General features: G+C 31.3%; 2 protein-coding genes across 2 annotated transcripts; both read left to right on the top strand.

The window, feature by feature from the left end:
• Positions 1-4,011: 4,011 nt before the first annotated feature.
• On the top strand, positions 4,012-5,985 carry LOC148298909 (uncharacterized). Its single transcript, XM_088276540.1, has 2 exons — positions 4,012-4,102; positions 5,454-5,985. Exons 1-2 carry the CDS (start codon positions 4,049-4,051, stop codon positions 5,820-5,822), a joined length of 423 nt encoding a protein of 140 aa, XP_088132666.1. The 5' UTR covers positions 4,012-4,048; the 3' UTR covers positions 5,823-5,985.
• A 4,119-nt stretch (positions 5,986-10,104) lies between these two features.
• Positions 10,105-12,331, top strand: LOC148298910 (uncharacterized). Its single transcript, XM_088276544.1, has 2 exons — positions 10,105-10,190; positions 11,852-12,331. The coding sequence occupies exons 1-2, from the start codon at positions 10,137-10,139 to the stop codon at positions 12,215-12,217; spliced, it is 420 nt and encodes a 139-aa protein (XP_088132670.1). The 5' UTR covers positions 10,105-10,136; the 3' UTR covers positions 12,218-12,331.
• Positions 12,332-14,413: the final 2,082 nt, after the last annotated feature.

A 14,413-nucleotide genomic window follows, 5' to 3' on the forward strand; every position in this document is an offset into this window, starting at 1 on the left:
ATATTGTAACTGTTGTTCTTCCTTCCAATAAAATAAAATAAAAAATAAAAATAAAATTGTATTTGTAATCTCATATGTAATAAATATCTGATATTTATTGCATATCAGATTGGCAGTATTTTGATTGTATCGATTTTTTTGTGAAAAAAAATTGTGAACACCCAAAATGATTTGAGTAGTGATACGATAGTCACCTTATTTTACTTGCGTCATTCATTCGGAGTTTTTTTTTACATATGCATAATTTTTTTGATATTTCGTATTTTCCTTCAAGCGAGCTTTGTTCCGTATAATACATTATTATGTATAATATAATAATATTATGTAAAGTTCAAATGATTTTTATTACATATATTAATAAAATTATGTGCTTTTTCTGATGTTCGAAAATTGTAAACCATATTATAATATTTCCAATACTTAACTGCAGAATAATAATAAAGACGGTTGTTTTGATTAACATATTTTACATTCGGCACGGGAAAAAACCCCTTAAACGCGTAATTTTTACCAGCGTAATTTTTTACCTTTCAGCACTGTACCCAACCCGTTAACATGGATTATGTTTTCAACATTTAAAAAAAATCAACGTTGAGTGTACTAATTCTTGGGTTACAATCTTTGTGATGATTGGTTTGCATCTTTCATGGATAATTTGGTCAACATTTTGAGTGTGTCCAAATACTTGTTCACAAAATTTGGATTATCTCCAATTACAGGAGTTATTTTCATATTGTTTTTAGACATCTCATCAAAGATGAAGAAGAATATGGAAGTCTGGGCATTTACGGGGCTGACGACCGTCATAGGCTGGTTTAAGTGATCACTTTACACACGTGTAACATTCACCAATTCTACTCATTTTTGACAACCACACTACTCAAATTCTTGGAAGAACTATATAGAACTTCCAAGAATTTGAGTTGTGTGGTTGTCAATAATGGGTAGAATTGGTGAATGTTACACGTGTGTAAAGTGATCACTTAAACCAGCCTATGACGGTCGTCAGCCCCGTAAATGCCCAGACTTCCATATTCTTCTTCATCTTTGATGAGATGTCAAAAAATAATATGAAAATAACTCCTGTAATTGGAGATAATCCAGATTTTGTGAACAAGTAATTGGAGTTGAACCTAGAGCTTCTGATTCAAAGTCCGCTACACCAACCACTGGACCACAATTCAACTCTTTTTTTTTATAATAACAATAAATATTTAACACCGTTCAATGTTCAAAGTCAAAATAATAATATTATGTGCGTTTTTTTATCTTGGCAGTGCTAGACAATAAGCCTATTAGCAAAATTAAAAATTTTCGATTCTAATTTGCTTGGCTGAGTTTTTTTCCTTTTTCGCCTGTTTTAAGTGAGGCTTGATAAAAAGTCATTTGCGAGATAAGAGTGTTTCTTTGTGAACAAAATATTCTGCACAGTTTACCTATTTAATAAAAAAAATTAAAAAAATATTAACATTTTTTTAAATAATTAAAATATTTTTCAAAAAATTGTAGGAAATTTTGTGTTTTTTTGTTCTTGCTGATAAATGAATCAAACATTATACAAGCAGGGTAGAAAACTTATAACTTACGTCTTAGTATGTCTTTGAAGCTATCTGCTGAACTGGAAAGTGAAAGCAACATAAAAAAATTGACACGCATCGTGAGAAAACGTCTTTAAAAATATAGATTTCTAGTCTACAAAGCGAGGAAGAAACTATGGGTCTCTGATATAAAAATAATAATAAAAAAACTAAAAAAAACTAACTAACCATCAAGAGACAGAGAGAATAGAGCGCCACACCACTCTGTCTTCAACAGAAAAAATAAAATGGAAGTATAATTTTTTTAATTTTAATGATTTTTGGGGCTCCTGGTTATGAGCCATGGTTTAATCCACGCTTTGCAGACTAGTAATCTAGATTTCTGAAAACGTTTTCTCACGATCCATGTCAATTTTTTATGTTGCATTCACTTACTAAGACGATTTTTTATTGATTCGTTAACTAAAATTTGGGCTTTGCGACTTGAAGTGGATATTTTTCTGTCAGTTTTGGGCGGTTTTTAAAGAGCCAGATTCAAAAAGTTTTTAATTGTTGTTTGAACCGCACACTGGGAGCAATATTTTTTTTTAGCCATTTTTACCCGGGTCCACTCTTCTGAATTCAATAAAATTGTTCTAGACCACTCAGTTTCACTCAAATCACGGTTTTTAGCATTTTAATATAAAATATAGAATGTTTTGAATATTGATAGCATTAACTTTGTGGATCATATTGATTTATTATTTCGAGAAATAAAAATACTTTGTGTTCTGATCCACTCACATATTTATTAACCAACTAGTTTCGGCAACAACCTGTTGCCCTCTTCAGGGTTTCATTTATTATTAGTAATAAATGAAACCCTGAAGAGGGCAACAGGTTGTTGCCGAAACAAGTTGGTTAATAAAAATATGAGTGGATCAGAACACAAAGTATTTTTATTTCTCGAAATAATATAAATATAGAAAGCTGAAACGAAAAGTCCAAAAAATGTACCTTTTCACTGATTAAAATAACTGAATAGCAACGTTTCACATATAAAACTGACCCTTGAAATTAGTAAAAAGAGAGTTTTTGAATAAACCACGGCCCTGACTGTCATAGATCGGGTAATAATAGCAGGTAATAAGTAGTAGGTTAAATCCATCAAAATACTATAAAATCCGAAAAGATTGCAAGAATTCCAAGAGTCGCAGTATTTAAGACATAAACCCATTATATAGGGGGTGCCTAATACATATGCCCAGGGCTACATATGCATATATAGGCCCTACAAGGGAAAAAAATATTTACAGGTTAGCGCAAAATGAATCACCCTATAAGTATTACAAATGGCATTGTACGTCTATAATATTTGACATTTGTCAGAATAATAATTTTAATTTTTTTTTAATATCAACATATTATAATAATGTATAATGCTGAACAAAGCTCGCTTGCTGAAATTTAAGTAAACTTATAAAATTGATAAATATGTCAAAAAAAATCTCAGAAGGAATGACGCAAATAAAATAATGCGACCAACTTTTCATTTATCATAGTATTTCAAGTGTCCAAATTATAACTAACAAAAAAATTGGACACAGAAAAGTGATGAAAATATTTTTTCAATAAAAATAAAAATCTATATATTCTGGTGTATGTAAAATTATTTTCTGGCGTCTCCGAGTATCAGTTTCTTTCAAAAAAAAATCTTTAGAAATTCAGGAAATGATTTAGGATATACATTTTTTTACTAATTTTAACCAAACATGTCAGCGATGAAGTATTGATTTGATTAGTGTAGTTGTTAGTAATTATTATTTTTTTAAGAGTAATAATGTGTTTTTTTATTATTTCACAAATATTTCAATTTCATACTATTTCTGTGAACCTAAGCGGCCCATTATTGGAAATAGGTATCAAATTGCGGTAGAAGGGTTCGAACCGAGAAACTCTGACTTAAGAGTCCGCGACACTAACCACGGGACAACAACCCGACACCATTATAATGCCTCCATTTTTGGAATTTGAATTCCATAACAGTTCATATATACAATTTTTAAAAGGTTTATGCATTATGGATATTTAAAAAAAAATAGCAGAATGGTCTCCTTTACTTTACACAAGTGTATAAAGCGATCACTCAAGCCAGCCAAATGCAAGGTTTTGAGCCCTGGGGTGCTCAGACTTCCATTATTTTTCCTTTAAAAAACTGATAAATGCTTTGTTCCAGATGTGACACCTATAATATATATCAAAAAGTCACTGTTATCAATTTATCATCTCATGAAAATCGTGTGTTTTCTTTGTTAGAATTGTAAAAAATCACAAAATTAGTGCTTCAAATATAAATTATATTATAACATTTTTCATTTTCATTTATAAATTATTTTAATTTGCCTCAAATCACAAAAAGCTTATTGAATATGGAAATTATTTTAATTTGATGCACGAAAATCGTATATAAACCGTTGAAATTCTTGTAACGATCATCAGTTGCTTCTGTGGAGTTCTTCAAACGACTCACCATGAAGTCTACTTTCCTCTCCTTGGTGATTGCCAGCGTGCTTGCTTTGGGACATGTAAGATGTTTATTTATTTTATTATCTATATTTTATCATCTTTTTATATAATTTGCAAGCTTTATGACTTTTTGCTACATCCCACTGGTATTTCAAGTAATTCAAGTAAATTTCATTAAGAAAAATTGAATGTACGTACTTATACAAATAATGAAAGCCTTAGTTGGTTTTATATATATATATATATATATATATATATATATATATATATATATATATATATATATAAATATATATATGTATATATATATATATATATATATATATATATATATATATATATATATATATATATATATCTATGTATATATATATATATATATATATATATATATATATATATATATATATATATATATATATATATATATATATATATATATATATTTATATATTTATATATACATATATGTATGTGCATATATTGAGATTTACCCACAAAAGGACACATGTTCGAATATTATTAATCCACGTTTGAAATTTACTGGCCCTAACGTTTGCCCACCACGCAGTCAGGGCTCGATTCCCACTAGGGTAAAAATGAAATATATTATTTTGAGAAATAAAATGACTTTTTTATCTTTATTTATATAGTAGATCAAAAAACAAAGTATTTTTATTTCTCAATATAGTATATCAATATGATCGACAAAGTTAACGTTTTCAATATTCAAAACATAAAATTAAATGTTTATCACTCTAACATATCGCTCACTCCTTTCAACAACGTCATAAATCAAAAAACTTGATTTTTCAGGAGATCGTTTTTAAAGTTTAAAAATATAATACAATGTATTCAAAATACATATCAAGCCACTTACTGAATTTTTTACTATGTGAAAAATCTTTTTAGGTAAAACCCGAAGATTTTTTCTCCATTTGAATTTTTTTTAGTATATTTAAAAAAATAATTAAACAATACCTTTTCTTGAAAATGCAAAAACAATACTATTGCCCTGTAGCGGGTAAATAATAAGTTTAAAATATGCCGCTTTTGCTGAGATATAGTACATTTTCTGGACATTCCGAAAACGTGCACAACTGAAAATCGACGATTTTTGATATAGGACGTTCTTGAAAGGAGTCAGCGATATATGAAAAAAAATGCCTTTAAAAGGAACCAGATTAATCAATTTGCCTTCATGTAAGTAACGATCAAGATAACACTGCATATATACGATGCAGTGATCTATGCACCATTGGGTGTGGATAAACATAAAAAGAAGAAAATCTCACTATTACGAACATATTCCCAGATTTACGGGCTTTTTGTAACGGATTTTTTTTTATATTTTTGTATTAATTGATTTGCTTTTAAGAAAGATAATTAATACTTTGTTGTTTTTTTCAGGGTTATGCTTCCTATGACGCGTTTCAGGCTCAAATTCAATGTATGGAGTACACAAATGTGAATCCGGATCTAGCCCAGCAACTCAGGAACAATGACTACTCGAGTGAGTGGATCGTCCTGAAGAAGTACGCCATGTGCGTGTACAAAACTCTCGACATATTGAATGATGACGGGACTATCAACTTAGATGCTGCCAACAACTACTATACCAATATCCTTGGTCAAGCTAAGTTCGCCCTAGACTTGGCGGTCTGCAACGAGAAGAAGGGCATCACCAGGATCGGCAGGCTGTACAGGATTCTCCAATGCCTCAACGCTATAAATCCCGATTATGTCAATGTTCTCCATATGTACGATTGGGATGGCTAAATGGGTTTAAATGAAGTACGATAAATGTAGGTGACCGACCCCCGTCGGTAAAAGAAAAATGAAATATGAAAATGTCGGCATATGAAAAAATAAAAGATATGCTCTCGTATCTACAATTTTGTCTGATTTATCTGAGGACCTAATAAATATACAAAAATCTGTCTTTTTTGAGTATTTTTATTAATTTCCTTCACTCCGTTCTTCCCACGAAAAAACACTTTCAATTCCTTGCCATAACACGTCATTCTTCAGTAATTCCTTCTCTGTCCAAGCGGCCAGACTGTGGAATGAATTATCTTTACTTGTAAAAATGCACTTTCTCTAACAACTTTTAAGAAACGTCTGAGACATTAATATCTATCATTTAAATCATGACTGTCCATTAAACCTCCGACCTTAGTTTTTCCCTCTACCTCCTTCCCATAACACCCATTTTCCTTTGCCTTCCTTATTATCATCAAAAAGTTTTTTTTTGTAATGTTCAATTACTATCTACCCTCTGATTGCAAACAGCTTTATATGTTATGAAACGTTTTGACCAATATCACCAGTCTGTTTTAATTGGTTGGAAGATATTGCTTTTTGGAAATAAGCCCGCTATTGTCCTTATTTATTTTCTGCTCAAGAAGTTTAAATAAAATAAAAATAAAAATAAAATTACTGTAAACCAAACTCTTGTAGAGGAAGACACTTTTTGGACTAAATACGTTTTTTAAAAATATCGTTTTTCAATACGACACACTTACAAAACAAAGTTGCATCACACACAAACTCTTGATTGCTATTCCAACAGGATCGTTCCCATCGTTAATATCCATTATTAAATAGGAACATATTTTATTTATTGTTTCGGCATTAACTTTGTGGTAAGACATGCTACAATGATTAAAGAAAACACTTCGTTTTTTACTACTTGAGTTTTATTATAGACTACATGTTTCAGAAGTTAAACTTCCATCATTCAGGTCTGTATAATAACATTATATGATATTTATTTTCGTCGAAAATAAATATCAAGCCACTTTTTGAACTTTTTACTGTGCAACAGATCTTTTTAGGAAAAACCTGAAGGTTTATTTTGTCCATTTGAAAAATATTTAGTTTTTAAAAAAATAATAATTTAACAATACCTTTTCTTCAAAATGCAAAAACCACATTTTCTGCCCTGTAGCGGGTAAATATTAAGTTAAAAATATGCCGCTTTTACTGGGATACAGTACATTTTATGGGCATTACAAAAACATAAGAACAACTGAAAATTGAGAATTTTTGATATATGACGTTGTTGAAAGGAGTGAGTGATATTTTAACGAATTTTCAGGAGCAAGGGTTGAAGTTTTTAAATTCGGTTCTTGAACTTTACAATTTTCTAATTTGTGTAATTTTTTTTGCTTTACAATTGTGCAAACTCCCTTATTGATATTCCGACGTGGAATCACTCTTATTACGAATCCCATCAGCTTTGTTTTGCTGTCAGTTGAGGCTTAGTCATTACATGGAACCTTCGCTCTCTCGGTAGGTCACATCTCGCCCTATGTGTACGTGAACAGTCTTACTCTTCAGTCGCTGGTCCAGGGTTCACAAATCTAGATTATCTCCAATAAGGAGTTATTTTAACATCATTTTTTGATATCTTAACATATTCTTCTTGTATTATTGTATTTTATAAAATGAATGAATACCTTATGAACGTTAGAGGCTACAAGTATTTGGACACACTAAAAACGTTAATTATTACAATAAAGTACTTAATGGCTGAAAAGTACTATACGCTTTTGAGATGCCCACAAAACTAGTGGAGCTAATCAAGTCCCTTTATCTTAATAGTGAATGCCGTATGAGAGTTGACGATGTTGTCACGGATTGGTTTGGGGTCTCTACCGGAGTCAGACAAGGCTGCGTCCTTGCGCCGTTTCTCATGGATTCGACATTCTCATGGATTTCATTCCTCAAAAGTCGTTAGCATCTGACCGAGGTATAACCATTTCCCCCTCCTGGATACTCTGCAACCTAGAGTACGCAGATGATGCTGTTATAGTTGATGACTCCATCGAGAGTCTCCAATTATCTGTCGATAGGGTGAATAGGTACTCTACACACATGGGGCTTACTATAAATATTGCAAAAACCCATGTGATGTGCAACAATTCATGCCTTGATGTCCAACAACCCTTGACGTCGAGTAACCAGCTCATCGAAAGGATCGAGAGTTTCAAGTACTTGGGAGTGTACATAACTCAAAATTTTCGAAGCTTTTTTTATGAAGAAAAATATGGAAGTCTGGGCATTTACGGGGCTAACAGCCGTCAAAGGCTGGTTTAAATTATTACTTTACACACGTATAACATTCACCAACTCTACCCATGATTAACAACTACACTGCTCAAATTCTTGGAAGTTCTATATATGTATATGATCAAATTTCGAAACTTTGTTCTTGAATCACTAGAAATTCACTAGACACATCTTTTGGTGATATGAAAAGAAGCTTTTTATTGAGCAGAACTTTTACTGTCAATCATGTGTAGAATTAGTTAATGTTATACGTGTGTTTTATTGTATTGTATTTCCGAATAAGTTGGGGCTACGGCCTGTTCGGATTTAAAAATGTTCAAAATAATATGCTTAACCCGGAAAAGTACCGATATCTATTGGAGAGTTTTACTCCCATCGATTGAAGAAGAATAGGTATAATGCCTCTCTACAAGGGAACAAATATTTACTGGGTAGCGCGAAATTAAACACCCTACAATTTCTGCTAATGGCATCTCAATTATCATATTTGACATTTGTATCATGTAAGAATAATAATTTAAATCTTATTGAATATCGACATATTATAATAATGTATTGAACAAAGCTCGCTTGCTGAAATTTAAGTAAACTTATAAAATTGATAAATATGTAAAAAAAAATATCAGAAGGAATGACGCAAATAAAATAATGCGACCAACTTTTCATTCACAATAAAATCGAACAGAGAGAAGTGATGAAAATATTTTTAAAATAAAATTTATAATTTAAATATTCTGGTGTACGTAAAAATATTTTCTGGCGTCTCCTAGTATCAGTTTCATGAAAATTTTTCCTTAGAAATTCAGGAAAAGATTGAAGGAAGGTTTCTGATCATGTTTTTTGACTTATTTTAACCAAAGATGTCACCAGTGAAGTATTTATTTGAGTAGTGTAGTTGTTAATCATTTTTTTAAGAGAAATATTTGTGTTTTTATTATTTTCACAACTATTTCAATTTCATACTATTTCTGTGAACCCAAGCGGCTCATTATTAAAAATAGGTATCAAATTGCGGTAGAGGGGTTCGAACCGAGAAACTCTGACTTAAGAGTCCGCGACACTAACCATGGGACCACAACCCGACACGGGTTATGGGTACAACGGAAAATTCGACCTGGCATATGCAACATTAAGTGGTCACTTGAAATACTGTGTAACGGACACCATTATGTTGCCTTTTTTGGAATTTGAATTCCATAACAATTCATATATACATCTTTAAAGGGTTTATGCATTGTGGATATTTAAAAAAAAAAAACAGGATGGTCTCCTTTACTTTACACAAGTGTATAAAGCGATCACTCAAGCCAGCCAAATGCAAGGTTTTGAGCCCTGGGGTGCTCAGACTTCCATTATTGTTCGTTTAAAAAACTGATAGATGCTTTGTTCCAGATGTGAAACCTACATATAATATATATCAAGAAGTCACAGTTATCAATTTATCATCTCATGAAAATCGTGTGTTTGCTAGAATTGTCATCAGCTTGTCACAATTCTATCTATCTACTTCTCTTTCTAATATCGGAAAATGATGTAATTTTTGCAAATAGCGTCATACGTCAATCACTTTTGACATTAGTACACTAAACAGCTGTTGTATAATTGTATTTGTAAATTATAAAATTAAAAAATAATCATTAGAAGAAAATCTGAAGAAAAATTCATTTTTTTTCAATAAATTCTAATCGCATCCAACTACCATGGTAAGATTAGGTTATTACCCTACAAAACCAGGTTGTTTCACTGTTTTTTTTTTAATTTGTAGTACATTTCTCAAATGTAAAATTAAGCCTAAAAAAAAGAAAAGATACATTTGTGGATGCAAACAATAAGTACATACTTCTCCCATTTGAAATTCATTATATTTTATTTCGTTTTCATATAAATATATTTCGAATCACAAAAAGTTTATTAAATATGGAAATTATTTTAATTTGATGCACGAAAATCGTATATAAACCGTTGAAACTCTTGTAACGATCATCAGTTGCTTCTGTGGAGTTCTTCAAACGACTCACCATGAAGTTTACTTTCCTCTTCTTGGTGATTGCCAGCGTGCTTGCTTTGGGACATGTAAGATGTTTATTGATTTTATTATCTATCTTTTATTATCTTTACACATAATTTAAAAGAACCTTGACTTTTTGCTATATTCTACTAGTATTTCAAGTGATTCGATTAAATTTCATTAAGAAAAATAACATGCATGTACTTACAATGATTAAAGAAAACACTTGGTTTTTACCACTTGAGTTTTATTATAGACAACATGTTTCAGAAGTTAAACTTCCATCATTCAGGTCTGTATAGTAACTAAAATATAAAATTGTTCTTTAAATAAGGAGAGGGGAAAGTAAGGGGAAGGGGTTAGTCAAGGGACGGAGTTTGAAAACAAAGGAAAAATGGGAAGCAAACGTGAAGAATTTTGAAACAATATATTGTTTAATAAATTATTACTAGAATTTAGGTTTTTTTTGGATTTTAAATTTTCAAGACAATTCACAATAAAATTTAGTAATCCAAAAAAACCTAAATTCTAATAATAATTTATTAAATAATATATTGTTTCAAAATTCTTCACCTTTGCTTTCCATTTTTTCTTTGTTTTCAAACTCCGCCCCTTGACTAACCCCTTCCCCTTACTTTCTCCTCTCTTTATTTATAGAACAATTTTATATTTTATATTTTAGTTACTTTACAGACCTGAATGATGGAAGTTTAACTTCTGAAACATGTAGTCTATAATAAAACTCAAGAGGTAAAAAAGAAGTGTTTTCTTTAATCATTGTAACATGTCTTACCACAAAGTTAATGCCGAAACAATAATTAAAATATGCATGTACTTAGTACTTATACAGATACCTAAAGCTTTAGTTGATTATATTCAGGGCTTTTTTTCATGTAACGTGGTGGAACGGCATTTCGGCGCTCTATATGTTACATCATGAAAAAACCATGACTTTCTGCCATATTCTGCTAGTATGTGTTACACCTTTTGTTTTGGCATGGATTTCACTAAACTTTAAACTGTTGTTGAATAATTTGAACTGAAAATCGAAATATATATATCGAGATACACCCACATAAGGATACATATTCACAAATTATTTATCCACTGAAATTTGTTGGTCACAACGATTGGCTATCATGCAGGCAGTCCCGGGCTCGATTCCCACTAGGATCAAAATGAATAATGAATTGTTATTACTCTAAAATTTATTTAATATTGCTCTTAACCTGGACAAGATTGATTACACTACCTTCATGTAAGTAACGATCAAGATAGCACTGCGTAAATACGATTCAGTGCTCCATGAACTGGGTGCCGATAAAGGTTTCAACAAGAATATAATCCACATTTCATGTGTTTCATTTTTGTATTAATTGATAAACTTTTGATATATCACCGGAAACACGTTGCGAGATCGCGTAAGAAACACTGGTATCTGGAGTATGTGTAAGACGGAAGATATCGTGAGGTAGGGACGACAACGAAGGCGATACTGGAATGAGCATGTTAACAGAATGTCAGAATACAGACTTCCACGTATCGCCCTACAATGAAACCCTGAAGGACGTAGACCCCCAGGCAGACCTCCAAAAAGGAGGAGAGATAGCTGGCAGTCAACACCCCAAGAGCGACAGGCGGAGGCACAGACAGATCCTGAGGATCTATAAAAAGGAAAAGGAGATGACTTGTGAGAAAGATAATTGATACCTTTTTTTTCTTTCAGGGTGATGCTTCCTATGACGCGTTTCAGGCTCAAATTCACTGTATGGAGTACACAAACGTGAATCCGGATCTAGCCCAGCAACTCAGGAACAATGACTACTCGAGTGAGTGTCTCGTCCTGAAGAGGTACACCATGTGCGTGTACGAAACTCTCGACCTGTTGAATGACGACGGGACTATCAACTTAGATGCTGCCAACGACTACTATACCAATGTCCTTGGTCAAGCTGAGTTCGCCCTAGACTTGGCGGTCTGCAACGAGAAGAAGGGCATCACCAGGATCGGCAGGCTGTACAGGATTCTCCAATGCCTCAACGCTATAAATCCCGATTATGTCAATGTTCTTCATATGTACAATTGGGGCTAAATAGGTTTATATAAAGAACGATATATGAGGGCGATCGACGAAGGACGTATGAAAAAGTAAAAAGTACGATTTTGTCTGTTTTATTTGAATACCTAATAAATTTCATACGAAAAATTGTATTTGTTTTAATTATTTATGATTTAAACCTTCACTGCATGACTTTTTTGCATGACTGCATGACTGCATGACTGCATTGACAGTTCGTCTTCTTGAGACAGGTGAAGTTATTATTTTGGCGTTCATAGCGCGTCTTTTGGCTAAATTATGAACTATATACGTCAGTTATGAATGTATCTAATCAGTGACAACAAAAAATGGTTGCTTATATTTTCAAAGAACTTCGAGAAGCGGTTAGCTTCGAAACCAGTACACTTTGTAATTAAGTTATGTTAAAATATTCATTCAATTAAAACCCTTATCTGCACCCCAATGGTGCATAGGGCACTGCGTTATACAAACACAGTGTTATCTTGATCGTTAACACACGAAGGAAAAATGATCAGCCCTCCGCTCCAGGTTCCAGTCCAGGGTAGTATTGAAATTAAGTAAAAAAATCACTTATATATATTCGACCCTCCCGGGAATCGAACCCGGGACCTCCAGTCCAACGGCAGTCGAGCGTGCTGATCATTACACTACGGAAGTAGACGAAAATATTTATAGTGATTTAAAAACAAAGTTACATTTTAATTGTGAATTATGTATGTTTATAAGCGTCATCTTTTGATGTTTTACAAAATGTAATCAAGACGTTTACTCGATTAAATAAAATGTATATTTTAAATATTTAATTCCAACTATATCGACACCTTACGACGACTTTGCGACGGGGAGATCTAAACATTCAATATTACATATCGCGGTCACATAAATTTATTGGTTAAAAGACTTACAAACATTTTAGATATGGAAAACTTCAATAGAGTAACACAAAATTGTGAGTCTACTCAATCAGCCTGGTCGTAAGCCTTGTATTTTAATAAATAGACTTCCGTATTCTTCTTTATCTTTATATATATATATATATATATATATATATATATATATATATATATATATATATATATATATATATATATATATATATATATATATATATATATATATATATATATATGTATACATATAAATATACATATCGTAGTCGTACAGGAGAAAGTGACCAACTACCAAAACGTAAAATGTTCAGGAGGGACATTTAAGTCACTATTGCTTGGTAAGAAAATAAACATAAATGCAGTTAGTATTTTTTAACTAGTCAACATATTATACTCCGTTATATATTATATTATATAAATTTAAAATCCTCAGAGATTTTTTCAGGGCAATATTTAGCTAGTAAGATATTAAATAGTCAATGATCACGTTTTTGTAAAACAATGCACTTGGTCACTTTCTCCTGTATGACTACGATATATGTTTATACATGGAAAATTCACTTGTTAATCAGACCATCTGTGGTTCTTGAAACTAGTCGTGTTTACATTTGTAAACGCAAATGTGTTTTTTTTTACAGGAAAACATGATCCTCTACCGTAATGTAGTGGGTAGAGTGTTTGGGTACAGTGCTGAAGGTTATTCACGTAATAATAATAAAAAAATGACGGAACAAACTGTTTTTTACTCAGCCAATTTTTTTAAGTTAAATAAATCAAGCGTCGTTTATTGGAAATAATATGGTTAAAATTTTTCATACATCATAAAAAGCATGTAATTTTATTAAAATATGTAAGAATAATTCTTTAAACATTATTAAATATTAGCATATATAATAATTATCATACGGAACAAAGCTCTCTTGCTGGAATTTAAGAAAAGTTATAAAAGTTTATGAATATGAAAAACAATATATAAGAATGACGCAAATAAAATAAGGCGACCAAGTTTTCATAATTCAGTATGTTTCAAGTGTGTCCAAATTGTTATTCACAAAAATTTGATACATTTAAATTAATTGGAAAAAAAAAATTACAAAAATTCAAAATTATAATATCTGGCGTATGTAATATTTTCATCCATTTTTTATTTATGTTTTACTAAGTAAATACCATTATTTAATAAATTCATTTTTAACTCAAACACAGTATTTTTGAGTATTTATAAGAAATTAATATTGTGACAATTGTTTCGCCTAGTTATGGCATTTTCAAACGAATGTGAAGATCAAATGGACTGACGGTCCTTATGTAGCTATTC

The sequence above is a fragment of the Brachycentrus maculatus genome, unplaced genomic scaffold, assembly GCF_059751285.1.
Source record: "Brachycentrus maculatus isolate JH-2025_06_01 unplaced genomic scaffold, ASM5975128v1 h1tg001507l, whole genome shotgun sequence".
NCBI lineage: Eukaryota > Metazoa > Arthropoda > Insecta > Trichoptera > Brachycentridae > Brachycentrus > Brachycentrus maculatus.